At 47.7% G+C, this 26,511-nt stretch overlaps 1 protein-coding gene across 1 annotated transcript in view; it reads left to right on the forward strand.

Annotated features, from left to right (window-relative positions):
- Positions 1-26,511, forward strand: part of PPARA (peroxisome proliferator activated receptor alpha) — a 73,112-nt gene that overhangs the window by 17,653 nt on the left and 28,948 nt on the right. The window contains exon 2 of the mRNA XM_049626532.1: positions 24,217-24,452. Coding sequence (XP_049482489.1) covers positions 24,245-24,452 — 208 coding nt within the window. The 5' untranslated portion in view covers positions 24,217-24,244. The remainder of the gene's footprint in view (positions 1-24,216; positions 24,453-26,511) is intronic.

The following is a 26,511-nucleotide window of genomic DNA, read 5'->3' on the forward strand; positions in this document are numbered from 1 at the left end:
GGGGGGGGGGGGGGGGGGGATGCTTTCCTGTGCGTTCTCAGATCAGCTGGCGAAACTTGACCACGAATCGTAGATTAAAGTATTGTATCTCTGTCGATTTAGTGACGTTGATAAGTGCACGGTGGTGCAAGAGAATATCCTTATTCTTTGCAAACACAGACTTCGTTCAGTATGGAGGGGGAGGGGCTGCGCGGCAGACACGGGCACGCGCCCTTGCACACGCGCGTGCACACACACGTTCTGTGGCTCCCTGCCTATAAAGACAAAGCAAAGGAGAGAGACGATGGACAGAACGGTAATCATAAGGGGATGCAGGTAAAGGGAGTACGGTGTCCTTTGTGCTATTTTTTTGCGTAGGTGCATCTTTCCTGCAAGTGAAATTGCTTCCAAATAAAAAGTTAAAAGAGTGAAGGGATCCACACAAAAGATGGCAGCTATTAGGTATCCCGGCTACATGTACTGCCCTGTTTGGGTTGTGAAAGCCACAGATGGGAACATATGAACACAAGGTCTTAAAATAATCACTCCTAATTAAAGTTTTTAAAAAAAAGTGGTTTTTTTTTTTTTTTTGACATGATGAGAGATCCACGTATAGTTGTAAGAAATAACACAGAGAGATCCCCAGGACTCTTGACCCAGTTTCCTCTTGCAAAACAATAGCGCCCCATCACAATCAGGTTATCAGTCGGGGCATCGGCACTGATGTCGACAAGACACGGAACGCTTTTCGTCACCCGGTGATCCCTCACACGGATACAGCCACGTTGATCCCTCCTGCCCACCTCTTCCTGGTCTCTGGCAACCTGCTCTCCATTTGTATTACTCCGTCGTTTCAAGAGTGTTATGCCATGAATCCTGTAGTACGTAACCTTTTGGGATTGGCTTTTTTTTTTTCACTCGGCACGATTCTCGTGAGATTCATCCACGTCGTTGGGTGCCCCCCCCCTCTTTATTGCTCTGGAGCGTTCCACGGCACAGGTGGGCCACTGCTTGTGGGACCATTCGCCCGAGGAAGGAGTTATTATGCGTAAAGCTGCTGTGGACGTTGGTGTCCAGATCTTCTGGTTTTGTTTGGGATCGCTCTGTTGAGAGGCAGTTTGCATACCATACAGCATACGGGTTTAAGTGCACAAAACAACTCCATGGTTTTTTATTATTATTATTATTATAGTTACGGGGTTGTACAGCCGTCACCACAATCTAATTTTAGAACATTTTCATCACCCCTGAGAGACACCACATCCCCATTCGCTGTTTCCTCCGCCCACGCCCCGTCCAGCCCTGGGCAGCTCTGGATCCACGTTCGGTCTCTGTACTGCATATACTGGAATGGCATCCTCCACGCGGTCCTTCGCGACTGGCTCTTTTCAGGTAGCGTGATGCTTCCGGGGGCCATTCGTGCAATAGCATGCATCAGCCTTCATTTCTTTTTATTTGCCAGAAAACATTGTATAGATACACCCTACACTGTGCTTAGTACATTTTATTGGTCCAGTACTCAGTGGGTGGACGTGCGGACAGCCTTCGCTTTTGGGCTCTGACGGATGACGCTGTCATGAACATTCGTGTGGAAGTTTTTGTGAAGATGTTTTCACTTTCCTGGAGGTGGAATTGCCGTGTCACGTGGTAGCCCTCCGTTTAACTTTCTTGAGGAACTGCCTGCCGGACCGTTTACCGCACGGCTACGTCATTTTACAGTCTCACTGGCAATGTGTGAGAGTTCAAGTTCCTCTGTACCTTCACCAAGGCTTGTTGTCGTGCGTCTTGTTGACCAAAGCCATCCCAGCAGGTGTGGAGAGCTCTCCGACCGTCATTTCGATTTGCGTTTCCCTCCTGACTAATGACATCGGGCATCTTTTCGTGGGCCTACTGGCCATTTGTACATCTCCTTTGGAGAAATGTCTACTTAAATCCCTTGCCCATCTTTAAGTGGGGATATTTGTCTTTTTGTTGAGTCGTAAGAGTTCTTTGTATGCTCGGGATACAAGTGTCGTACCAGATACATGATTTACAAATATTTTCTCCCATTTGGTGAGCTGCCTTCACGCTCCTGATGGTGTGTTGATAGCACAAAAATGTCTAGTTTGGATATCAAACTTACTTTTTTTTCCTCATCACTTGTACCTGTGGTGTGTGTGTAAGTTCTTCGGTGAACGTAAATTTTCATTTCACTGGGATAAGTGCCCAGGAGGGCAATTCCTGGGTCATATGGTAGTTGTGTGTTCGGTTTTATAAGAAATTGGCCAGCTCTTTTCCAAAGTGGCTCTACTGCTACACGTTCCCACCAGCAACGTCTGAGTGATCCTGTTTGTCTGCATCTTTACCAGCGTTTGGTGTGGGTGCTATTTTTTATTGTAGCCATTCTGATGGGTGTTCGGTGATATCTCACTGTGGTTTTCGTCGGCAAATCCCTGGTGGCTAATGATGTGAAGCATCTTTTCACGTGCATGGTTCGTCATCTGTATATCCTCTCTGGTAGACTGTCTCTTCCTGTCTTTACCCGTGTCCTAATTGGGTTTTTGGTTTTTTATTGTTCAGTTTTGAAATTTCTTTACGTATTCAAGATACCTGTCCTTCGTCAGTTACGTGATTTGCAGATGTTTCCACCTAGAATGTACTTGTCTTCTAGTCTCTTCGTAGAGGCTTTTACAGACCAAACATTTTCCATTTTGATGAGGACCATTTTGTCAGTTTCTCTATTTGGCGATGCTTCCAGTATCCAGGCTAAGAACTTTTTAGTTAGCTGTAGATCCTGAAAATTTTTCTGCTATGTTTTTTCTAAAAGCTTTATGATTTTATATGCTGCGTTTATGTCCATGTACCACTTCGAGTTAATTCTTGTACAAGATGTGAGAGATTGAGGTTCTTTTTTTTTTTTTAATGGACGTCCATTTGCTCCAGCACGTTTGCTGAAAGACTGTCATTCCTCTACTGAATTGCTTTTCTTTTTTTGTCAAAAATCAATTGGGTGTATTTGTGTGGGTCTATTTCGGGGTCTTCTAATCTGTTCCTTTGGTCTGTGTGTCTATCCCTTCGCCAGTAACACGCTGTCTTGATTACTGACTAGGTCTTAATATTAAGTAGAGATCTTCCTTATATCTTATACTTCTTTTTCATAATTATCTTAGCCCTCCTAGGGCATATGCTTTTCCATATGAATTTAAGAGTAAACTCGTCTATGCCTACAAAATATCTTGCTGGGACTTTAATAGAATTTTACTAAACTCATATTTGGGGAGAATTAACATCTTTATTGTGTTGAGTCTCCCATCCCATGAATATGGTGTGTTTCTTCTTTACTTAGGTCTCCTTTGATGTTTTTCATCAGCACCTTGTAATATTCAGTATACACATCCTGTATATGTTTTGCTAAGCTTATCCCTACGTGTTTTATTTTCTTTGGAGTGGCATTGTTTTTAATTTTCCTTTCTGCATATTTATTGTTACTAGATAGAAATATAATTTATCTTTATGTGTTGATCTTATAACCTTGAAGCGCTCACTTTATAGTTCTAAGAGGTCTTTTGTAGATTCCTGGGGGATTTTCTACCTAGACAATTGTGTCATCAACAGATGAGAACTGTTTTATTTCTTCCTTTTCTTCCACATGCCTTTTATTTCCTTTTCTTGCCTTATTACAGTGGCTAGGACCTCCAGCGCTATGTTGACCAAGTGTAGTAAGAGTGGACATCCTTGCCTTGTTCCTGGTCTTAGAGGAAAAGCATTCAGCTTCCATCATTAAGTAAGATAGTAGTTTTTTGTAGATATTCTTTATCATATTGAAATAGGTCTTCTCTATTACGAACTTGCTAAGAATTTTTTTATGAATGGGTGTTAGACTTCCTAAAATATGTTTTCTGTGTTAGTTAACATGATCATATGATTTTTCTTCTTTCGTCTGTTGGTATGGTGGATTACAATGATTGGTTTTCAAATGTTAAACCAGCCTTGAATACCTGGAATAAATCTCACTTGGTCATTGCGTATAATTCTTTTTATGGATTTTTGGATTTGATTTACTAACATTTGTTAAATATTTTTGAAGTGTATTTATTTATTTTGAGAGAAAGAGAGTGAGAGCATGTGGGAGGGGCAGAAAGAGAGAGGGAGAGAGAATCCCACGCAGGCTCCCTGCTGATAGTTCGAAGCAGGGTTCGAACTCACGAACCGCGAGATCCTGATCTGAGCCCAAATCAGGAGCCAGCCGCTTAACCGACTGAGCCACCCAGGCATCCCTGATTTGCTAATATTGTATTTTATTGAGAATTTTTATGTCTACAATCACAATATTGGTCTGTGTTTTTTTTGTCTGTTGCTGTTGTTGTAGTGGCTTTGCTGGTTTTGGTATCAGGGCAATACTAGCTTCATGAAAATGAATTTTTCTCCTCTTTTTTTTTTTTTTGGAAGAGATTATAGGAAAGTGGCATTGTGTTAATTCTTCTTTAAATGTTTGACAAAATTTTCTAGTAAAACCAGCTGGGTCTGGAAATTTCTTTTTCAGGAGGTTTTTTTTTTTATCACAAATTCAATTTTTAAAAAAAGTTTATTTACTTAGAGAATGAGCTGGGTAGGGGCAGAGAGGGAGAGGGAGAGAGAATCTCAAGCAGGCTTCACACTCCGCACTGAACCTGATGTGGGGCTTGATTTCACAACGGTGAAACTGTCACCTGAGCCGAAATCACAATGCTTAACCGACTGAGCCACTCCGGTGTGCCAGAATTTTTAAATGGTTAGAGAGCTATTGAGATTGTCCATTTCATTTTAGTTAAGTTTTGGTAGATTGTGGTTTGCAAGGAATTGATCCATTTCTTCCAAGTTGTCGATTTTATGAGCCTAAAATTATTTGTAGTAGTTTCTTTTAAACCTTTTACTAGTTGTGATCTGTAATGATATCCTGTTCCATTTCTGATATCAGTGATTTATACCTTGTCTTGTGATTTTTGCCAGTATTTCCAGGCATTTATTAATTTTATTGACGTTTTCTCCCCCCAAAGAACCAGCCTTTTGTTTCATTGCTTTTCTCTGTGGTTTCCCTGATTTCAGTCTCATTGATTGCTACGCTTACTTTTATTATTTTCTTCCTTCTGCTTCCTCTGTGTTTATTTTGCTATTATTTTCCTCGTTTCCTGAGGTAGGGATTTAGATTATTGATTTTAGGCCTTTCATCTTCTCCATTGTAAGCACTTAATGCTATTTAATTAATGCTATTTTTTAATGTTTTATTTTATTTCTGAGAGAGAGGGAGAGAGAGCGTATGCAAGCAGGGGAGGGACAGAGAGAGGGGGACAGAGGATCCGAAGCAGGCTCTGCGCTGACAGCAGAGAGCCCAATGCAGGGCTCGAACCCACGAACTGTGAGATCATGACCTGAGCTGAAGTCGGACACTTAGTCGACTGAGCCACCCAGGCGCCCCAATTACTTAATGCTATTTAAGCATTTAACGCCCTTTCAGTACTACTTTTACTTTATCTCACATACTTCTACATTTTCCTTTTTCATTCATTTTTTTGTATTTTTAAATTTCCTTTGTGACCTCCTCCTGATCTACGGGTTATTTAGAAGCGTATTAATTAATTTTCAAATATTTAGGGATTTTCCTATTGTCTTTGTTACCAATTTCTGCTTTGATTCCATTGTGATTAGAATATCCACACTGTCAACTTTTGATTCTTTTAAATGTGTTGACGTTTATTTAACAGTCTAGGATATGATCTGTCTTGGTGAATGTTCCATGGGTGCTTAGAGAAAAAAAGTATATTCTGCTGTTGTTGGATGGAGTGTTCTATTTATGTCAGTTAGAGTCTACTGGCCACTTACGTTGTCCATATCTATAACCTTGCTGGCTTTCCAGTAATTCTATTCGTTACCAAGAGGGTGTTTTAAGGCTTGATTGTTTGGTACACACATATTTATTATTGTTATGTCTTCCTAGTAGGTGAATCCTTTTGTCGTTTTTTGATGGCCTTAGTACATTTTATTTTTTTATGTTACTTTATTTTTGAGAGAGAGCGACAGACAGAGCACGAGCAGGGGAGGGGCAGAGAGAGAGGGAGACACAGAATCCGAAGCAGGCTCCAGGCTCCGAACTGTCAGCACAGACCCTGATGCAGGGCTTGAACCCACAAACCATGAGATCATCACCTGAGCTGAAGTCGGACACTTAATGTCCTGAGCCACCCAGGCACCCCAACCTTAGTACATTTTAAAATAATCTGCGCAATAGTCTATTAGTGTTCTGCCTTTCCTATTTATTTGACATTTGTTAATCTTAACGTTATGTCAGAAGTGACAGCGTTGTATGTGAAAACTTGATAGTATTATGCTCTGTAAGATTCAAAGTGAATTTGGAACCATCTTAAGTATTCTTGATAAATATGGATTTTTTAGATAGATCTCAGTGTTGAGCCCAAGCAGGAATTTGAGTCTATGTGAGGAGAAGATGTTCTGGAATCGTGGGAATATACACAGGAGCTCTATCAGGATCTCCAGTTTATCCAGGAGATGTGTCAGAATCACAGGTACTTCCCCAAGAAGGTGTAGACAGAGTCTCAGCTATAGACCCAAGGAGGTACTCGGAGTTCTGGGAATATAGTCAGGAATTTGTATCGGGATCTCAGGTTTATGATCAAGATATAGCAGAATCTCCGGTATGTACCAAAGGAGGCTTAGCAGGATTCTGAGGAGGGGGTGGATTTTGAAAGTATAGTCTAATCATTAATTTACTTAAAAAGTTAAAACAAGGTGAAAGGAGCATGTGAGCTATTTCTATTTATCAGAAGGGGACGTGAATTTTAAAAAATGGAGACACACTGGCTGTGGCCTTGTAACTCACTTACTCTATGTGTGTCAAAAGGATTGGCTCTGCTGTCCAAGGTGGAACAGCAGGGACTGATCTACCCTCCTGCCTGAGGCAGCCAAAAACCCAGACAGATCATACGAAGCAAGTTTTTCAAGACATTGGAATCAGGCCCTGAATGGCACTGATGTTGTAAGACGCAAACGGCCAAGGTGAGGGGTGTGACTTGAGAGCTGACAGGCTATGATGGGGGAGGAGGAGCACTCCCTTAGTTGAGAAGGTGCAGCTGAGGGTCCAGAGAGACCGAGATGTCTAGAGTCCCCAGGGCAAAGTGCCAGAGGAGAAGGCCGCACAGAAAGAGATCTCTACAGATGTGCTGAGGTGCTGATTGGTGTGTGCAGGGAACAGAAGTACTGGAGGCCAGGGAAGGAGCCATCCGAGAGGATGGGAGGGAACAGCTGGGGCCAGGAATAGTGCCTGATGCTCACATGGGGCCGGGAACAGGCCCATTTCACCTGCCGGTCTGGAAAACCTCATACTTTGAACGGAATTGGATAGGGTACTCAGAAGGATCTCGCCTCAGTAGTGGGGAAAGGTTGTACTAGAATGCATACTGCTGTGGCCCTGCCCAACAAACTTCACAAATAAGATATGAAAGAATCGGGCTTTTTCCAAGTAGCGTGACTGCATCTTAGAATGTAGCTCAAGAATATTTACAGGAATGCGAAACTACCCAGCACGGAACAAAGCAAAGTCAAAATACCTGACATCTAATCAAAGATTACTAGACACGCAAAGTAGCGGGAGGGGAGGACCCATAATGATGGGGAAAAGATCAACGATTCGAAACCTACCCAGAACTGACATAGATATTAGATTCACGAGACAAGCACATTAAAGTAGTTTTCATGACTGTATTTTAGGCACTCAAAAAGTTAAGTAGATACAACACAAGATATAAATTGAACTTCTACACTGAAAACTACAGTATGTGAGATTAAAAATACACCAGGTAGAGGAACCTTGGTGGCTCCATCCGTTAAGCATCCAAGTCTTGGTTTTGGCCCAGGCCATGGTCTCACGGTTCATGACTTCGAGCCCTGCGTTGGGCTCTGTGCTGGCAGTGCAGAGCCTGCTTGGGATTCTCTGTCTCCCTCTCTCTCTCTCTGCCCCTCCCTTGCTCACTCTGTTTCTCTCAAAATAAATCAATAAATTCTTAAAAATACACCAGGTAGATTTAATAGCAGAATCGATATTGCAAAAGAAAAGATTCATGAACTTGAAGGCATAGCAATGAAAAATAAAATGACACACATAGAGGAAAAAAAGAGTTTTAAAAAATGAAAACCACATCAGTAACAGTGGAACAACAACAATGGCGAAACAGCTTACAATATGTGTAACTGGAAAGGCGTGGGGAGCAGAAAAAATATTTAAAAAAACAATGGGGTCAATTCATTGGAACGATTTAACAATCCTAAAAGTTTATGCACCTAATAGCAGAGCTTTAAAATACATGAAGCAAAAACTGACAGAGCTGGAAGGAGAAATAGACAAGTGTGTGTTTTCAGTGCAGTTTTAGTCAGAGGCCCCTCGTAGAACAAATACAGAGAATATCAGCAAAGATACAGAATATTTGAACATCACCAACTTGATCTAATTGACCCTTACGTATAGAACATTCCACCCGACAACAGCAGAATAGACACTGTTTTCAAATGCACGTAGAAGGTTTACCAAGATACGTCATACTCTGGGTCATAAAACAAGCTTCAATAAATTGAAGTCATACACGGTAGACTCTCTGACTATAGTGGAATTAAGTTAGAAATCAATAACATGAACATGACTGAAAAGCCAACAAGTACTTGGAAACTAAATGACACACTTCCCAATAATCCCTGGGTTGATAAAGAAACTTTAAAAAGACATTAGAAAGTACTTTGGACTGAATGAAAATAAAAGCAACCTATGGGAATTTGTGGGATACTGCTGTGCACTTAAGTGGAAATTTATGGCAGCTAAACACCCATGTTAGAAAAGAAGAAAGGGCTCGAACAATGACTTTAAGAAACTGGGCAAAGAAAAGCAAATTAAATCCAGTGTGAGCAGGAATAAGGAAGCAATAAAGATCGGAGTGGAAATCGATGAACAAAAAAAACCAAAACACAATAGAGGAAATCAATGAAACACAAAGCTGGTTCTTTGAGAAGATCAATAAAATCGATGAACCTCTAGCCTGGCAGATCCAGGAAAGGAAGAAAAGACACAGATGACCAATATCTGGAACAAGAGACGCAGCATCACTACAGAGTCTACAGGTATCAGAAGGATAACAAGAGACTATTATAAATGACTATATGCCAGTGCATTTGACAACTCAGATGAAAAGGACAAATTACTTCCAAAAACTGAACTCAAGAAGAAATGGATCACATCTATTAAATAGATACAACTTGTAGTTAAAAACCCTCCCCCCAAGAAACTCCAGGCTCAGGTGTCTTCACTGGTAGATTCTCCAAATATCTAAGGAATTAATAATACCAATTCTACACAAAAACCTTCCAGAAAATCAAAGGGGTGGGAGTACTTTGCAGTACTTTGCTCATTCTACGAGGCCTGCATTATCTGATACCAAAACTAGACAAAGGCATTACAAGTAAAGAAACCTAAAGCCTAATATCCCTTATAAACACAGATGCAAAAATTCCAACAAAATTTTAGGACCTTACATTCAATAATATATAAAAAGAATATTATTTGATAGCTAAGTAGTTTCAGCCCAGGAATGCAAGGCTGGCTTAACAGTAAAAAAATATATATGTAATTCACCATTTTAACAGAATGAAAAAGAAAAGCTAATCATTACTAATAAAACAACTGATTTTTTACAAAGGTGCAAAGGCAATTCTGTTGAGAAATCTTATGTTGACACAATCTTTTCAACAAATTGTGCCAGCACCATTGGCTATCCATGTGTCTCAAGTGAACTTTGGTCCATATCTCATGCCATATACAAAAATTAACTCAAAATAGATCATAGACCTAAATGTAATCTAAAACTCTAAAACTTCTAGAATAAATACAAGAGAAAATCTTTGTGACCTTAGGTTGGGCAAAGATTTTATAAATATGACACCAATAGCACAACCCATAAAACATAAGTTGATAAATTGGACTTCGTCAGAATGAAACTTTTTGTTCTTCAAAAGACAGTTTTAGGAGAATGAAAACACTAAAAACAGACTGCGAAAAAAATCTTTATAGAGCATACACCTATAAAGGACTTGTATCCAGAATGCAGAAAAAACAAACGACTCTGAAGATTCACCTATAAGAAACTGAACAACCCAGTTTTTGAAATGGGCAAGAGATTTGAACAGGCACTTCACCAAAGAAGGCGTATGGATAGCAGTGTGAAAATGCTCCACATCATTAGTCATCAGGGCAGTGCACATTGAAGCTACAATCCCCATGCTAATGTTTATAGCTTTCCTGGTGCCATTGAACCTACAGTCACATGCTAACTTTCACAGCTTGCACGGTGGTGGTATGATAGCACAATGTACCTGTTAAAAGGGCTCAGATGAGAAAGACTGTCCATCCCAAGCGTCAGCCATGGTGTGGAGGGACTGGGGCTCTCGTACACAGCTGGAGGGACTGTGAAATGACACACACACTTTAGAAAACAGGTTGGCAGTTTTTAAAAAGTTAAACACTTTTTAACCGTATGATCCAGCAATCCCATGACCAGGTATTTAGCCAATGAAAAGAAAGCATATGTCCATCTGGAGACCGTATGTGAGTTTTGATAGCTGCTTTGTTTGCAGTAGCCAAGACTTGGAAATGGTTCAAATACCCATCAGTGGTAAAGGGATCATCAAACGGTGGCCAGCCATACATTGGAATGTTCCTTTGCAATAAGAAAAATGAACCATCGGTATGCGTGACAATGTGAATGAATCTCGAAATAATTATGCCGAGTGCAGGAAGCCGGACAAAATGTGTGTATACTATATGATTCTATTTATATAAAGCTCTAGAAAATGCAAACATGTAATATACAGGGACAGAAAGCAGGTCGGTGGGGACGGGAGCGTGGAGGGCAAGAGGGAGAGATTACAGAAGGGCACCAGGAAACTTTGGGGGTGATGGATATGTTCATTACCTTGATTGTGATACTGGTTTCACAGGTGTATACCTATATCAAAACTTATTAAATTACATACTTTAGGTATGTACAGATTACTGTATGCCCGTTGTACTACACCCACTTAAATTTTTTTTTCACATTTATTCATTTTTGAGAGATGGAGAGAGGCAGAGCATGCGTGGGGGAGGGCCAGAGAGAGAGAGGGAGACACAGAATCCGAAGCAGGCTCCGGGCTCCGAGCTGTCCGCGCAGAGCCCGACGCGGGGCTTGAACCCATGGACCGCGAGATCATGACCTGAGCTGAAGACAGATGCTGAACTGAGCCACCCAGGCAAATAAAGCCCCCTTAAAAGAAAAAAACACACGCACAACGGAACAGGCAACCAGCTCCTAGTCAGCACGGGCACTGAAGCTTTGATTCGGACGCTTCCTCTGAGCCTCGAGGGGTCCGTGTGAAGGTGCTCGCAGAAGTGACTCCATCTACTGGATGAGGGGACTGTTCTCACTAGCTATGCAGGCATTTGGCAGCATAAGAACTGGGGATGCCGGTAGTCCCTCCATTTCATTTTGCCTTTAGCGGAAACCTCCCGTCTTTATTGTAAAAACGACTTAGGGGCGCCTGGGTGGCTCAGTCATTTAAGCATCTGACTCTTGATCTCAGCTCAGGCCTCCATCTCCGGGTCATGAGTTCAAGCCCCACGCTGGGCGCGAAGCCTGCTTCAAAAAAATAAATACAATTTAAAAAATAAAAACAAATTAGAACAATGCTGGGTTTTTGTGGGGTTTTTTCCTCATCTCCCAACTTTACTAAGGACTCTGGCAAAGGACGCTATTCACACAGTGGAGCTTGTGCTCCGCACGGACGAACTGGGATTGACTACTTGCCGGTAATCAGAAACCGGATTATCAGATCCCTAAACTGCTCATAGTTGGGTTGAACGTTCGAGGGTGGTTCCATGGCCCTCAGGAGCAGAAACCCAAGGCTGCCTGTCTGGGCTCACACCCCAGCTCCGCTGGTTCTGTGACCCCCAGCGTGTCCTTGTCGCCTGTCTGTACTGCAGGGTCCTTATCAGTAAAGTCAGCGTATTAATAGTGCCCACCTCATGGGGGTGTTTTAAGATTGAAATGAGGCCACACGTTCCTCGGCAGGCGATGAGGATTCGGGAAGTGTTACTGCCGTCCTCAGCAACGTCGGCATCTGATTGGTGGCGGTGTTGTGCCTGGAATCATGGCCAGCCATGACCAGGTCCTGGAGTTGACCCACGGAGGTCTGTAAAACCGTGACGACATGACACATACAAGAAACGTTTGCTGCCCCACCACGAGTGAGCGGGCCAGGCAGAGGGAAACCCAGGCCTCTGTGAAAACCCACGTTCCGCAAGAATTACCCCCAACACGAGACAAGTACCGAGCATCACGGAGGGAGAGAGTCTAGAGTCCCAGAGACACAGTCACCGCACGAAGAGAATAAAAGGGAACTTTTCTGCCCGCCCACCCGGTGGATGGCTTACCTGAATATTTAGTAAGGCGTCGGAAGTAATTTTCCTTCAGCGTTCTAAAGTCTGGAGCCTTACTTCCGCCCCCAGCGCTCTCTTGAGGACCCCAGACGGACGCGTCTGGTGTGTGATCTTTTGCATGTGACTGTCTTCCCTCTTCCAAAAGCCTGTGGGATCCTTCTCTTTGTCCCCGGTGACGTGCCTTGTTGTGGGTCCGTATGTGCCCATTGTTGGGAACCCGGTGGACCCTTCCAGGGCCTTCATTTCTGAGACATGTTCCTGAGTCCATTGGCGGCGAATGTCCTCCGCTCTCGTGCCTCCCCTGGGCTCCTGCCTGCCTTTGTCCTTTGTCTCTCCCTCCCTGCCCCCCACTTCATTCTGGGAGACCGAGGCCTCCCTCCTACAGCTCTTGACTAAGTCTGTGATGGTGGGCTTCTTTAATTCCCAAGGGAGCTTTCTGTTCTCTGAACATTCCTTTTTGTGGCACGTTCTTCTCTTTCGACGAGGGCGGTGGCTTCTCTTTCTGGGGCTGTGAGAAACGGTTCCCCTGGTTTCGTCGTTTTCTTCCTCCCGTATGCTGTTTCCTCCACGTCGACTTTTCTGGATGGGCCGGTCGGCTGGCTGCCGTGTTTCCCGTCAGAGGCCTTCCTCGGAGCAAGCCTGGTGCTTGGGGGTTGTCTGTGTGACCAAGCGAGGAACCAGAAAGCCGGCCGGGGTCCTGGGCCGAGGGTGGGGACACTCGCGTCAGGCCGGGAAGGGGACGGGCCCCGCCGGGGCCTGCTGGTCTCTCCTGGCCTCCCCTGTCAGGCCCCTGCAGTGTGGAGAGGCCGTGCCCTGACACCTTGTGCCCCAGCCCTTCCCCCCCACCGACTCTCCAGCCTCCAGGGCTCCCGTTGACATATTCTTTTACACCGTTTGTTTTTTTGTTTTGTGTTTTAATCTTTCTGCCATGGTTTCAGCCGGGATTGGGACAAGAGTACACTTAATGAGATTAAGCCTTGTATTTTTTTAATGTTTATTTCTTTATTTTGAGGGGGGAGGGGGAGGAGAAGAGAGAAGGGGAGAGAGAGAGAGAGAGAGAGAGAGAGAGAGAGAGAGAGAGACTCCCAAGCAGGCTCCGCACTGTCAGGGTGGAGCCCAATGCAGGGCTCGATCCCATGAACCGTGAGCTCATGACCCGAGCCGAAATCAGGAGCCGGGCGCTCAACCGACTGAGCCACCCTGGTTCCCCCAGAATTTACTTTTAATACAAAGCTTGGGGCGCTTGGGTGGCCCAGTCAGTTGAGCGTCCGGCTCCTCATTTCGGCTCGGATCATGATCCAAGGGTCATGGGATTGAGCCCCATGTGGGGCTCCACGCTGAGAGCAGAGCCTGCTTGAGATTCTCCTTCTCCCTCTGCCCCTCTCCCCCGCTCATATGCTCTCTCTCCCTCCAAAGAATCTTTTAAAAAGGATTCTTAAAAAAATAAATTCTGGAAGGCCTGACTCCTGTTCGCTTTTTGAATATGGCCGTCAGATTTCTCCTCTGTGGCCCCTCAAAGTCTCCTCCCACAGTCCTCCTGGAGTCGTGTATTTCGGGGGTGGTTAGTGGTCAACGTGTTTTATCTTCCACCCCCTCTCCAATGGCTGAGAACTCCTCAGAGTATAAAGAGCAGTGTCCTCGTCAGCTGCGTCCCAACTGCCCATTTCAGGCCACACACAGATGCCGAGAGGCACAACGGCCTCTCGGTGACGGAAGAAATACAGTTCTAACGTCGAATGTCAGTTCTCTAACTCAAACCGATGCAGAGAGGAAGCGTTTCCTTTTCCTCGTCTCCTTATGCGGAGGGAGGAAACCAGCGAAAGTCTTATGTTAGCTATCCCACATTCAGGCTTTTTTTCCCCCTCCTTTTGTCTAACCTGCCATAGAGCAGAACACAGAACGAGCAGGCATCCCTCCCTTGGTCAGGCAGAAAACCCTGAAGACGAACTTACTGATTTTGTTATGTTGCGTTAATGACGAAGCTGTAGATGTGGTTCTCACCCTGCAGAGAAGTGGACCCATGTTGATAAAGTCATTCTTCTGAGTGCGGAAGGGCTGCCGACCGACCACGGGCGAGGGGGCGCTGGGCGCTCAGAGTGTTGCTGGAGAGGCTCTGCCCTCATCGAAAGCTTCTGGCATTTTCCATGCCGGGTAGTTCCCTTAGCCCAGAACCCTGCTCTGCTCTTCCGATGCTGCTTTTCCCTGGGCTTTGAAGAAATGGAGGCACGTCCAGAACTTGTCTGCGCCGGCCAAACTCGATACCGTGGCCTTAGTCTGAAACCTGGAGGGAAGTCCAAGGGGAACGGTTGAAAACGAGACCCACCTTGTCATCACCTTCCTGAGATCACCAAACTGGCGTTAACCCCTGGGATGTTGAGGTTGCCTGAAGTAACCCTCTTTCTCCTTGCTCTAGATCTTGAGCAAATTTGGACTTCCAGTGAGGCGTCCCCTCGAAGTGAAAGATAAAGGGACTTTTTTCTTCAGAACTGCTCTTGCGTGTCTGTCTGAGGTTGGCGGGACGGCCCCGAGCGCTCTGCTTCGGACTGGCGTCGGCTCAGTGCTTTCCAGGGTGTATTTTGAGCAGTGCACTTGAAGGCGGCCCGGTCTGGCCTCCGGGGACGCGATTGTTTGGGGAGGAGCCACGTGCCCATCGTTTCGCGAACGCTCAGAACAACCGGCCTGGCAGATGTAATTGACCCGGACTAGAGGTACCGAAACCCAGGCTCCAAGAAATGTGGTCATGTGGTCAGTCCTGAGGGTGGGACTCGCGTCCTCCCCGAGCTGCTGCTAAGGACAGGGGAGGTGAGCCCCGCTAGCTGCATTGTGACTTCCCCGGGGAGGGGAGGCGGCTTGAGGGGCCCAGCCCGTGTGTCCCTCAGAGACCTCGTACCTGCTCTACGACTGCCCTTGCCATCTTTCCGCCTCCTCCAGGGACACCTGCTGTCCTTACGTCCTGGATTTCCTGGACATCACCTCATCCTCCCGGTTACCTGCGCCAGAGAGTAGGTTAAGCCTTGCGTCTGCCCCGCGTCCCTGCTGCCGTGAGCCCCCAGCGTTACAGTTCTTCCTGTCCTTCTGGCCCTCCCTCCCAGGGCCACGGGCACATCTCCTGGGGACTGTCTCAACAGCCTCATAAGCCCTCTGGATGCTTCTCCTTTAAAGCTTTTTTTTTTTTTTTTTGTAAGTTCCTTTACTTATTTTGAGAGAGAGAGAGAGAGAGAGAGAGCGAGCCAGTGGGGGAAAGGAGCAGACAGAGGGAGAGAGAACCTCAAGCAGGTTTCACACTCAGCGCAGGCCCGACGCGGGGCTCGATCCCACGGACCTTGAGATCATGACCTGAGCTGAAGCCCGGTCGGATGCTTAACCGAAGGATACTTAACCCCCCAGGCGCCCCTCATCCTCGCCTTTAAAACCAGGTCCTACCCACCTGCCAGGAAGTCCTAAGGCAAGTGTCGCCAGGCCCCCCTGCTGGCCAGCACCCTGCCCTGAGTCCTGTCGCCTCGAGGCTCAGGACCACACCCCTTCCACCGTCACCACTGGCCTCTCCTGCTTCTGCCGCTCGTCTCCTGCCACTTCCCGTCGTGCTGCATCACAGATGGGCACAGATTTTGCCCCATCAGGGGGGAGGGTTCGTGTCCCCATCCCTCGGATCTGAGCTCGCCTCGTGGCTTGCCCTGGGCCACGCGGCCCGTGGCCTCGAAGTTGCCGCCCTCACCCTTGGGGCACCGCTGCGCTGAGAAAGGCCCACCCAGCAGCCGGCACCGACCTCCACCGGCCATCCATCCGCACGTGGTGCCGCCACCAGATGGCCCGCCCGGCCCGCTGGCCCGCAGAACTGTGAGCACAGAAAACGCTTGCGTTTCAAGCCACGACGTGGCAGGGTTGTTAGCCAGGCAGTAACGCAGAGCCGACAGGTCTCAAAGTGGGCGGTACCGCCCGTCTCGGCTGTTTTTCAGTGATGCTTTAGGTCACCGTGCACACGCTAGAGACGCCCCTTACCCTCTCCCTGTCATGCTTTCTCGCCACCCTTCAGGATTCGGCTTGGGCGTCCCCGCCTTCAGGGAGCCTTTCTGGACCCTCCAGATTCCCCACATTACAGCCTCGACCATCCTGTTCGTATCTCCCCACCTACCGGGCGAGGTACCTACTCTCTGGATTGCTGCGTTTCTCCTCTGGAAACGGTACCCATACTGCCTGCCCAGCCCCGGGTACTGGGAAAATTCAAACAACGCATGTGACTGTTACTGGGGCTCAACCCCTGTGTTACCGTCTCCTTCTCTACCCTGTTCCCGGCCCCGCACCCTCTGCCCTGGGGCCGCGGGTCCCTGCAGGGCTAAGATTGCCTCTTCCAGTGCCCTCTCCAGGGTTAAGCCAGTTTCTAGCTCAGGGATGCCCATGTGTTTCCTGAAGTTCATAAAACGTGGTCTTTCAACCCCAAGGTGACCATCGGGTTCACTCAGAAAATGAAGGCCCAGCCTTACAAAGTTTGCTGTCGCGTGTCTGATGTCATCTGGCCACAACCAGTCAGACCCTCCCCTGCTCCCGATGTCATCATTCCCTGTTGTCCCTGGCGTGGCCCTGGGTCCCCTGTTGCTTCTCTGCCGTCCGGCGGGTCAACGCTCCAGCGTCACCCTCGTTGCCAGGCTTCTGTGTGCGTCGGAGCAAAGCTTGTGCCTGGTAAAACGTGAACCTCGTCTCCGTTGACTGTTGGTTCTTGCGACAAGCTTTTCAGCTCAGATTTCACTGCAACAGGCACACGGTGTGTCCAAAGTGACACACTGGCCTGACACACTGACACACACTGGCCTGTAACGATTGCAGTATCCCCACCGACAAAGGTAAGATGAGATTTAAAAATGAGAATTCCCGCTCCAGGAAAATGGGAAGGTTTGCCGGGTTTGAAGTGAAGAGAAATACTGCCATGTCGTGTGAACTTTGTGGAAACCTGGCAGGGCTTTTCTTGGAAGTGTTAGGGAACATTCTTCTTGCGCCTCGAAAGATAGACGTTAGGGGTTCACTGCTACTCTGCCACATTGGGCTCCTCACGCATTTTCATGGGCCAAATTCTTGCGATTACAAAATGCCGATGCCTCAGGCGTCGCCGGGGAAGATCTTAGATGTTCCCAGATAAAGCTGTGCACTGTGCAAACCAGTCATAATTATCCCATTTTTGGTCGCATTCATTGAAATAGGCCAGCCCCTGCCTTCTTAACCACTGCTACACCCTGGTGCTCTCCTCCTCCGTTTCAGACGTATTTCCCGAGGCATTTTCTTTACTGACTTTGGGAGCGCACTCGCTGATCATTATGCAGACGGCAATGATTGCTCAATTTCCCTGAACTTCTGGTGCCAGGTGAAGGTCCCAGAGGCTTTTTAGCATTTCTTTGTTTATTTTGAAATGTGATTTGAAGTCCTAGCCCAACAAATTGAGCTACGAGGCTCTAAATATTAAATATCTAAAAGGCGTACAGAAAAGTATAAAGAATCTGACAAGGTAGTGAATTACAGTGGGTGGAAAATGGGAAAATTATCTGATGGCTCTCTTGTCTGCCGTGCAAATGGTACTCCTTTGACAAAAATTCCACCCTTAACCTTTCTACCATTCTGAAGTCTTATCAGACCTAATTTAGCAAAAGGAAATGTAAATGGGTTCCTATAAGGTGACATCGGTAAGCACATGAAGTGATAATTCGAGGGGGGTTTTACAGTATAACGAACTCAGGAGGATTACAGAAAGATGAGTCGTAGCAAAGTAAAAGTCCAATGTTTGTAACTATTTATTTGGGCCCTTTTTGTGTCGAATACAAGTTCCGAGTGGGGAAAATTCATCTGTTCTTTGTCTCGAGTATCTAATCCCGTCGCATATAAAAATGTTTTGAATTCTAACCATTTTATATTCATGTTTCAACTCTGACAGCCAAACGAGAAAAATCAGGGATGAACAACTTTATCCCGTTTGGGGGATTTTTGTAAGTGATTTACACACACATCAACTTTAATAACATTTTTACTTTTTCTGTAACTTCATTCTTCATCTAAGTTTACAATGCAGGTGCGTTCATCTTTGTGCACAAAGGTTTAATAAATTAGCTTTCGTATACGTAATCTAAGACTCTGAATACAAAAAAGTGAGTCACAGTTAAATTAGTATATCCAGCCTTGTAAGTTTGGAAGTAAGTTTTATGGTTGCAAAAATTAATGGTAGCAAAGGAGATCTAGGAAAATGCAAGTTTGTTTTTTCAGTGTTATTTCAGCCTTAACTATAGAGACAGCAAAATCTTTTAAAGTACTTATTTTGGGGCGGCGGGGGGAAGGGCAGCTAGCCTTTGTACAAAAATAACTTTCTAAACTTGAACCGTAAGATAATAAAAAGTAGACGTAAACAAATAGCTTTCAATTGTCAGATGGAGACGGACTGTGTTTTTTTTGTATTTAAATGGAACAGCATCACGTTGTTACAGTCGCATTCCCGAAAATAAACATGTAGCTGATCTTGAAAAAATTAAAATTAAAAATTAAAAATGTGTTGACAGTTGGGGCAATATCGAGCTATTAGTTAATACTTAATTTCAGACAATATTTACGAAGGGCCTCGAAGGTCCAAGAAACTCCTTTACTAACGTAGCGGCACAGAGAAAGGTCGTACACAGTCACAGCCCCAGGAGCCAACGAGGAGCTGATCCCTCCTGGGTCTTTGATTTCCAGTCATTTGACGAAACGAAACTTCTTCACTGTCTCTTCGAAGCGCCTGATTTATGCCAGCACAGAATATCTCCCACATTCTCCGTCGCTTCTAAGGTGGAGAGTCAGACTGATCACCTGTCTGTTCATGTCTTTACCCCACATTCTGCGGCCGGGTCTCTCCTCCTGGGGAAGTTGCTGACGGGCCGCAGCTCAGCTCCCTACATCCCTGTGTGATGCACACTCTTTCCTGCCGATCTGGGACTTTGTTTTTTACTGTGAGGCTGAGATTTATTTTTCCTTTTGTATGCTTTTTCTTTTTTTTAAATGTTTATTTTTCAGAGAGAGAGAGAGAGAGAGACACACACACACACACACACACACACACGGAGGGAGAACGAGAGAGGAGGAGAGTGCTTGTGAGCAGGGGAGGGGCAGAGAGAAAGAAAGACAGGATCCGAAGCAGTCTCTGTGCTGACAGCAGAGAACTGGGTACGGGGCTCGAACTCACGAACCATGAGATCATAACCTGAGCCAAAGTCAGACCCTTAACTGACCGAGCCACCCCGGTGCCCCAAGTTTTTGTTTTTGTTTTTGTTTTTTTACGTTTATTTATTTTGAGAGAGAGAAAGCATGAACAGGGGAGGGGCAGAGAGAGAGAGGGAAAGAAAATCCCAGGCGGGCTCTGCACTGTCAGCACAGAGCCCCACGCGGGGCTCGAACTCCCAAACGATGAGATCACGACGTGGGCCGAAACCAAGAGTCACGCTCAACCGCCTGAGCCACGCAGGTGCCCCTGTGCTTTGTTTTTAAGCCCCTGTGATGATGATACTTCACCGTGCAAATTCCTGATCAGTGTCCCAACGCAGAATGACTCTGACGTCTGTTCTAGATTCCCTTGCGTCGTGTTGTCTTTGGACACAGCGGCTCTGCCATCTTGCCATCTGGGTGACGGCCGGCCACACGTGCTGACGCAGAGCAGGCCGCGTCCTCACGGGCTGTCGCCCAGTTCCTGGGGGTGTCACTGCGCCTGCAGTGCCAGGCTTGGCTGAGCGTCAGAAATACAAACCCCGCACCTCCTGCTGGGTCGTGCGAGAAGCATGGATACAAAGTTAGCAAAATCCATTCTCTACCCTCAAGACACACGTCAGACGTTCTCACGCCCCGTGGAATTAGGGCCCCATCAGAAGCGAGCCGCGGGGCTGCCGGGACCCGGAGTTGCCTGGGCTGGACCCTCCTCGGCTTCAGAGTAAGAGCTCATCATGCCATTTGTGACTCATTTTAGCCTCGTCTTTAAAAAAAAAAAAAACAAACAAACAAAAAACAACATGCCGTGTGAGAGCTGTTGATGTGCCGAATGCTTACAGGTTATCAGTTAATGTGACAGTCCTTCCAGTGTTTCAGCGGCCCTCGGCACAAAACGCTCATCGTATCTGCTTCCCTTTCTGTCCCCCTTCCTTGCATCCTCCCTCCCTCCCTCCCTCCCTCTCCGCTCCCTCCCTCCTTCCTTTCCTTCCTTCCTCCCTCCCTCCCTCCCTCCCTCCCTTCCTTCCATCCTCCCTCCCTTCTTTTCATTCTTATTTCATTTAATGTTCTGTCACTTTTGTATACTCTGCCCAAAGGAATACTCCGATTGGTAAATGCGCTCCTGAGACCGGAAAGTAGAATTTTAGCCGTTCGCGTTGGCGTTTCCGATATACAAGGCGCAGCTCTAACATTTAAATGGGACGGCAAAGAACAGATGCCTTTAGAGCCCCGCAGGCCCCGGGGACAGGGAAGGAGGGCCAGGACGGCCGGGCACATGCATCTTGGTGGGAGCCGGGCTTGGAGCCCCGCTGCCCTGTCCTGGGCGCTCGGCCTCCGCGGAAGCCTCTCTGCGCTAGGAAACCCAAGCCCCACTGGAGTTGTGCTGGCGCGCTCTGATTTTTCTCCAGTCGTTTCTGCCTTGCCTCGTCGGCCACACTGGGAGCTGCGGAGAAAACGGATCGTTTGTTGCGCCCGCCTGCCCCTCCTAAAGCACTTAGGGCAGAGGATACCGTAACTGGCACCTGGTTTGCTCTCCGAGGAACTGGGCAGTGGCTGTGCTATGTGGGCTTTAGAGCCAGACTTCCCGTGATATTTCTGCTTCTTGAGCAGAAGCCACAGTGATGGGGGCCGGGGGCGGCGGGGAGGCCCTGGAGCCCGGAGCCGCCAGGCAGGTGGGCCGCGCTCTCTACCTGGGGACGCCTTCAGAGGAGCCGAGCCTCATCTGCTCGAGCCGGAAGCCAGAAAGGGCCGGCGGTGATTTGTGCAAACGCCAGTCCCCTGGCCAGAGTTCAGGACGGTATTGCCTCACTCGCCGGAGGGATTTTATCTCGTTAGCTCTTCATTAGCAGTGAGATGGACGTTTCCCTAAATAAATCTCAGGTATGCTTTAAAAGCAACTGGAAAGTAAAATGGTAAGGTCCCACAGTATTCAAACTCCCCGAGTGTAATGACAAGGAAACTAACACGATCTTACAGTTCGCGACCGATTCTGCCAGTTTCGACGCTCCTGCCAGGAAAGACAGAATACTTGCAGGGAAAGGAAAAAAAAAAAAAAAAAAAAAAAAAAAAAAGGCTGCTGTCCACCTGCATTGTCCCCTGTAGCACCGGGAATATGAAGGGGTCGAGGAGGGGGGTGCTCACAGCCCCACTGACATCGCAGCCTCTGCGCAGCCCATACTTACTAGGCTGGACTTCATGGTTAAACCTTGAAGTCAGGGACTGTAGTTTTTCATGGTGAAGAACATTGTAAGTAACGCTCACCCCGCCATCTTGCTTGCCATTTGAAGAAATCTTCCTTCAGATATAATGCGGAACGAAATACGGTAGAAAAACCGCACAGACTCACAGCCCCATCTACACTCCTAGATTACAGAGAAGGAAAGTCCCTTCCTTTTAAAGCTCGTGAAAGGCTAACGATTCTCTCTGATTTTTCCCGTGTGTGACGGTCACCATCATGGTTGCTTGTCAGAACTCCAAGGGTGAGATGTGACTTTCACAAAAATGTGCGAATTGCACCCTTTTTTCATTTCTAAAGGAAGTCAAGACACCCCCTCACTCTTGCATTTACAGCTACTGTTTCCTTTATGCAGGGCTGAAACGTGGAAGCGTTTCACGGGAGTAAGTACCGTGGGTTGTGGGTTCGCTGGGGAATGGCACCCTCACCTCGGCGGAGAGCCCCGGCCGTTGCTGGCATGCACCTGCTCGGGTCCCCTCCGTGCCGGGAGCCGTGGGCTTCACTGTGGCCACTTCAGCTGGGAAAGCGGTTCCAGAAGCCAAGTGTCGCCTGGTCCGTCTCATTGAGGACGCATGACCGCCAGGCCCGGGGGGTGGTCGTGGGGCGGGATCTCAGGGGGACGGAGGTGGAGAGGGCAGTTTGGGCAGGTGGACTCGGACGAAGGTGCAGAAATGAAGCGGCGCGGGGAAGGCGTGGACCAGATGGCGGCCCGGTGCCGCGGGTCACGGTGGGGACAGGGAGACGGCGAAGAGGCGAGATCAGGAAGGGGACGCATCATGAGATCGCGAGTGCTGTGTCGAGGAGGGAGACTTCAGTCCGGAGGTCACAGGAAGTGGCTTCAGGCATTTGAGCAGGAGTGTGAAACCAACCCACGTGGGACGTGGCACTGCTTTGACTCTGTGGCCGTGATCGTTTGCCAGGGAGGCCGAACGAGGCATCACAGACTGGGTGGCTTAAGGAGGCGTTTCTTTCTCACCGTGCTGGAGCCTGGAAGTCCGAGAACAGGGTGTTGGCGGCTCTGGCTTCTCCGGAGGCCTCTCCCCTGGGCTTGTAGGCGGCTGCCTTCCCTCTGCGCACGGACGCCCCGGGTGTCTCGTGTGTGTCCGAGTGTCCTCTTCTTAGAAGGACGCCAATCGGACTGGATTCGGGCCCCCTTTAAAGACCTCCTTTTGACATAAACACCTCTTTAAGACCCTGTGTCCAAATATAGCCACGTCCTGAGGTCCCGGGGGTTAGGATTCCAACATATGAATTCTGGTGGGGGTACAGTTCAGCTCATAACAGGACCCACCCACCTGGAGCGTGTTCTGTTGGTTTTTTGCCAGCTGAAACAGTCTGGCTTTGTCAGGGACGCACCTGTTTGGGTTTTTTTTAGTTCTACGATGTATCCGTAAGTGCACAATCATTTTTTAGGAAAACCTGCATGAATTAGCCCATGGGTACCAGGAGAACATGCTGACGGCGTGTCCTCCCCCACCCCGCTCGCCCTGCACCCCGCGGCTGAGCCACCTCGACCTGCTCACTCCTGGAAGGCTTCCATCGTGGGGCTTTTGCACTTGCCATTTGTTTCCTGGAACATTCTTCCCTGAGACCTCCGCACACCTCCCCCTCTCAGACCCCGTTATCCCCAAATCTGCAAGGCAGCGTCCCGTGTAAGGCAGCATCCGCTCCCCGTCCGGTGAGCCGTCGGACCAGGATCGGACAGTCCACCTGTGTATTTGTTTATTTGTTAACTGTCGGTGTCCCCACCAAACGCGGTGTTCAGGAAAGCGGGGATTCTGTGCACTGCTATTGCTGTCCAGCTCGGATATAGTAGATTGCGCTGAGCACAGCGTGTAGACTCAGTAGCAGGTGAGTGATTCTACCAGGATCGGCTTTGTGTCCTTACACAGTTTGTGTTTAAAGATTTTCATTTCCTTAGCGTGCTTTTCTAAAGGCATGCTGAGAAAAGGTGGTTAGCAACGTTCCTCCTCAGGTTATAAGTTCAGGTATGACGCTTTCATCGGAGGAAAACCAGTGTTCTTCTTTTTTTTTTTTTTAATTTTTTTTTTAACGTTTATTTATTTTTGAGACAGAGAGAGACAGAGCATGAATGGGGGAGGGTCAGAGAGAGAGGGAGACACAGAATCGGAAGCAGGCTCCAGGCTCTGAGCTGTCAGCACAGAGCCCGACGCGGGGCTCGAACTCACGGACCGTGAGATCATGACCTGAGCCGAAGTCAGACGCTTAACCGACCGAGCCACCCAGGCGCCCCAAACCAGTGTTCTTCTATATCCACGGTTCACGAGTTACTTCTCTGTCTTCCCAGGTTGCGTTTCCGGAACCATCTAAGCAAGATGGTGGACACAGAAAGCCCGATTTGCCCCCTCTCCCCCCTCGAGGCTGATGATCTGGAAAGCCCATTATCTGAAGAATTCCTACAAGAAATGGGAAACATCCAAGAGATTTCTCAATCCATTGGGGAGGACAGTTCCGGAAGCTTTAGCTTTACAGAATACCAGTATTTAGGAAGTGGCCCAGGATCAGACGGATCTGTTATTACAGGTGAGTGTGCTGTAGCCTTAAAAGCTTTATTTAGAAAATGTTTTGGTTTCGTGTTTTGGTTTTGGTTTTGGTTTTTTTGTGTTTTTTCTTTTTTTCTTTTTTCCTGCCGAGGAAATTGTTCTCTCTAGCTGGAAAAGAGGTCGCATCTCTGTGCAGCAAACTCTTTAGACATGATAAAGCATAGCCCATTCCCCTGGGCCTGCTGTGCCGTGTGTCTCACAGTACGCTTCTTTTAAAAGCCATACATGCGTCAAATAATACTTGAAACTCAAGGCAGTCAGCCACATTTCTAAAAAAAATTCTGACTTCTTATTTCTTTAAAGCAGAGGCTCCTATTCTAATAAAAATGATGGTTTTTTAAAATCTGGAGATGTATACAAGCCATCTCCCTAAATTCTACATTGCATTACGAACTGCATCGAGTGCCAGCAAGGCAGAAACAAAGAAATAAAACACGGGGGCCACTCGGGTAACCTCTGGGATCACTGGGAAGGAAGAAGACGTAAAACGGTTCATCCTTCCAGACAGCACTTAAGCGAGCCCGGGGTAACGTGGCGTAAACCGTGCCCTCGATTCGAAAAGGCTCCGTCTGGGGTGCACCTGACTCCACACGCTTCCTGGCATGTGGTCAGTCTGGTCGGGACTGACCAGGCTGGACCGGGGTCGGCCCAGCTAGTGGTTGGCAACAGGGAGGGGTACGTGTGGTTGTCGGCTCTGAGCGTGGGATACCGGGGCCCTCCGGGGAACCGAGGGAGAATGTTCTCCACGGCAGCGTCCACGAAAGGTCTCTGCGTCCTTTCCCCTGCGTGGCCCCCTATATGAGTCCTGAACCCGGAACACGTTTCTCCCTACTGCCTTCTCACTCATTCCTGCTCCGGGAAGATGGTTTTCGTGACGATTGCACTGACTTTAGTGACGGTGGGAAGGGAGGGTTCATGTTGTGCTGAACAGCGTGCGCTGATAAAACCTGTACAGAGAGAGTCGTGCAAAGCGGATGCACTCTAAACCCAGCAGGCCCACCGGGGACAGACATTGTTCAAAGGGAGATATGAATGGGGCGCCCGGGTGGCTCAGTCGGTTAAGCGCCCGACTGAAGGTCATGATCTCACGGTCTGTGGGTCCGCCCTCCGTGTCGGACTCTGTGCCGACAGCTCGGAGCCTGGCACCTGCTTCGGATTCTGTGTCTCCCTCTCTCTCTGCCCCTCCCCCGCTCGCACTCTGTCTTTGTCTCCCTCTCTCTCTCTCTCTCTCTCTCTCTCTCTCTCTCTCTCTCTCAAAAAAAATAAACATTAAAAAAAAATTAAAAAGAAATAAATAGGAGACGTGAATGGGGGTGTGCCCGGCAACCATGGTTCATGGTACGTGCAGTGCGACGGTGCATGTGATGGGGGCGAACAGGAAACAAGGAAAGCAGAGAAATCGTGCGCGTTCCCTGCAGCGGAACGCTCTATGGTAACTTCAAGGAATGAATTCGCTCCGCTTGTGTCAACATGAACCCATGTAAAAAGTGGCACTGAGTGAAAATATGCTGAAGGATATCTTCAGCAGGATTCAATTCCCGTAAAACCTCCAGCACCAGAGAGTGCCGCGTGGGGTAGGTGGGTTCGGACGCGCACCTCGGAAAGCTGGCTCCAGCTTTACTGTGTCGATCACCCACCGAGAGAAGAGAGGGGGGCGGGGGCGGAGGGAAGGGTCTCCGGCCGAGAAAGAGAGGGGGGGGGGGGGAGCTCCGTGGGGAATTCAGCCCTTGCAGGTGGTACTTTCAACAGAGACGTGAAGCCGTGTGAGAAAGCGTCACAGTTTGGAAATCTGGGCGGTGGGTGTTATACTCTATATTTTCCTATATGTTTGAAGTACTTTAAAGGAAAATAAAAGCAGCGGGAAGGAGCATCCCTGGCAGGAGGCAAAAAAGGCAGCTGGTGCAGAGGCTCGCGTAATCCTTGTGAAAACCCCGGATGGTTGCCGCTTTCCAAGTGGAAACGAACCCGCGGGAATTAGGTAATGTGGCCCGGTCACACAGCTGGAAAGAGGCCGTGCCGAGACTTGACCCCGTGCTCCC

Source organism: Panthera uncia, chromosome B4 (assembly GCF_023721935.1).
Source record: "Panthera uncia isolate 11264 chromosome B4, Puncia_PCG_1.0, whole genome shotgun sequence".
NCBI lineage: Eukaryota > Metazoa > Chordata > Mammalia > Carnivora > Felidae > Panthera > Panthera uncia.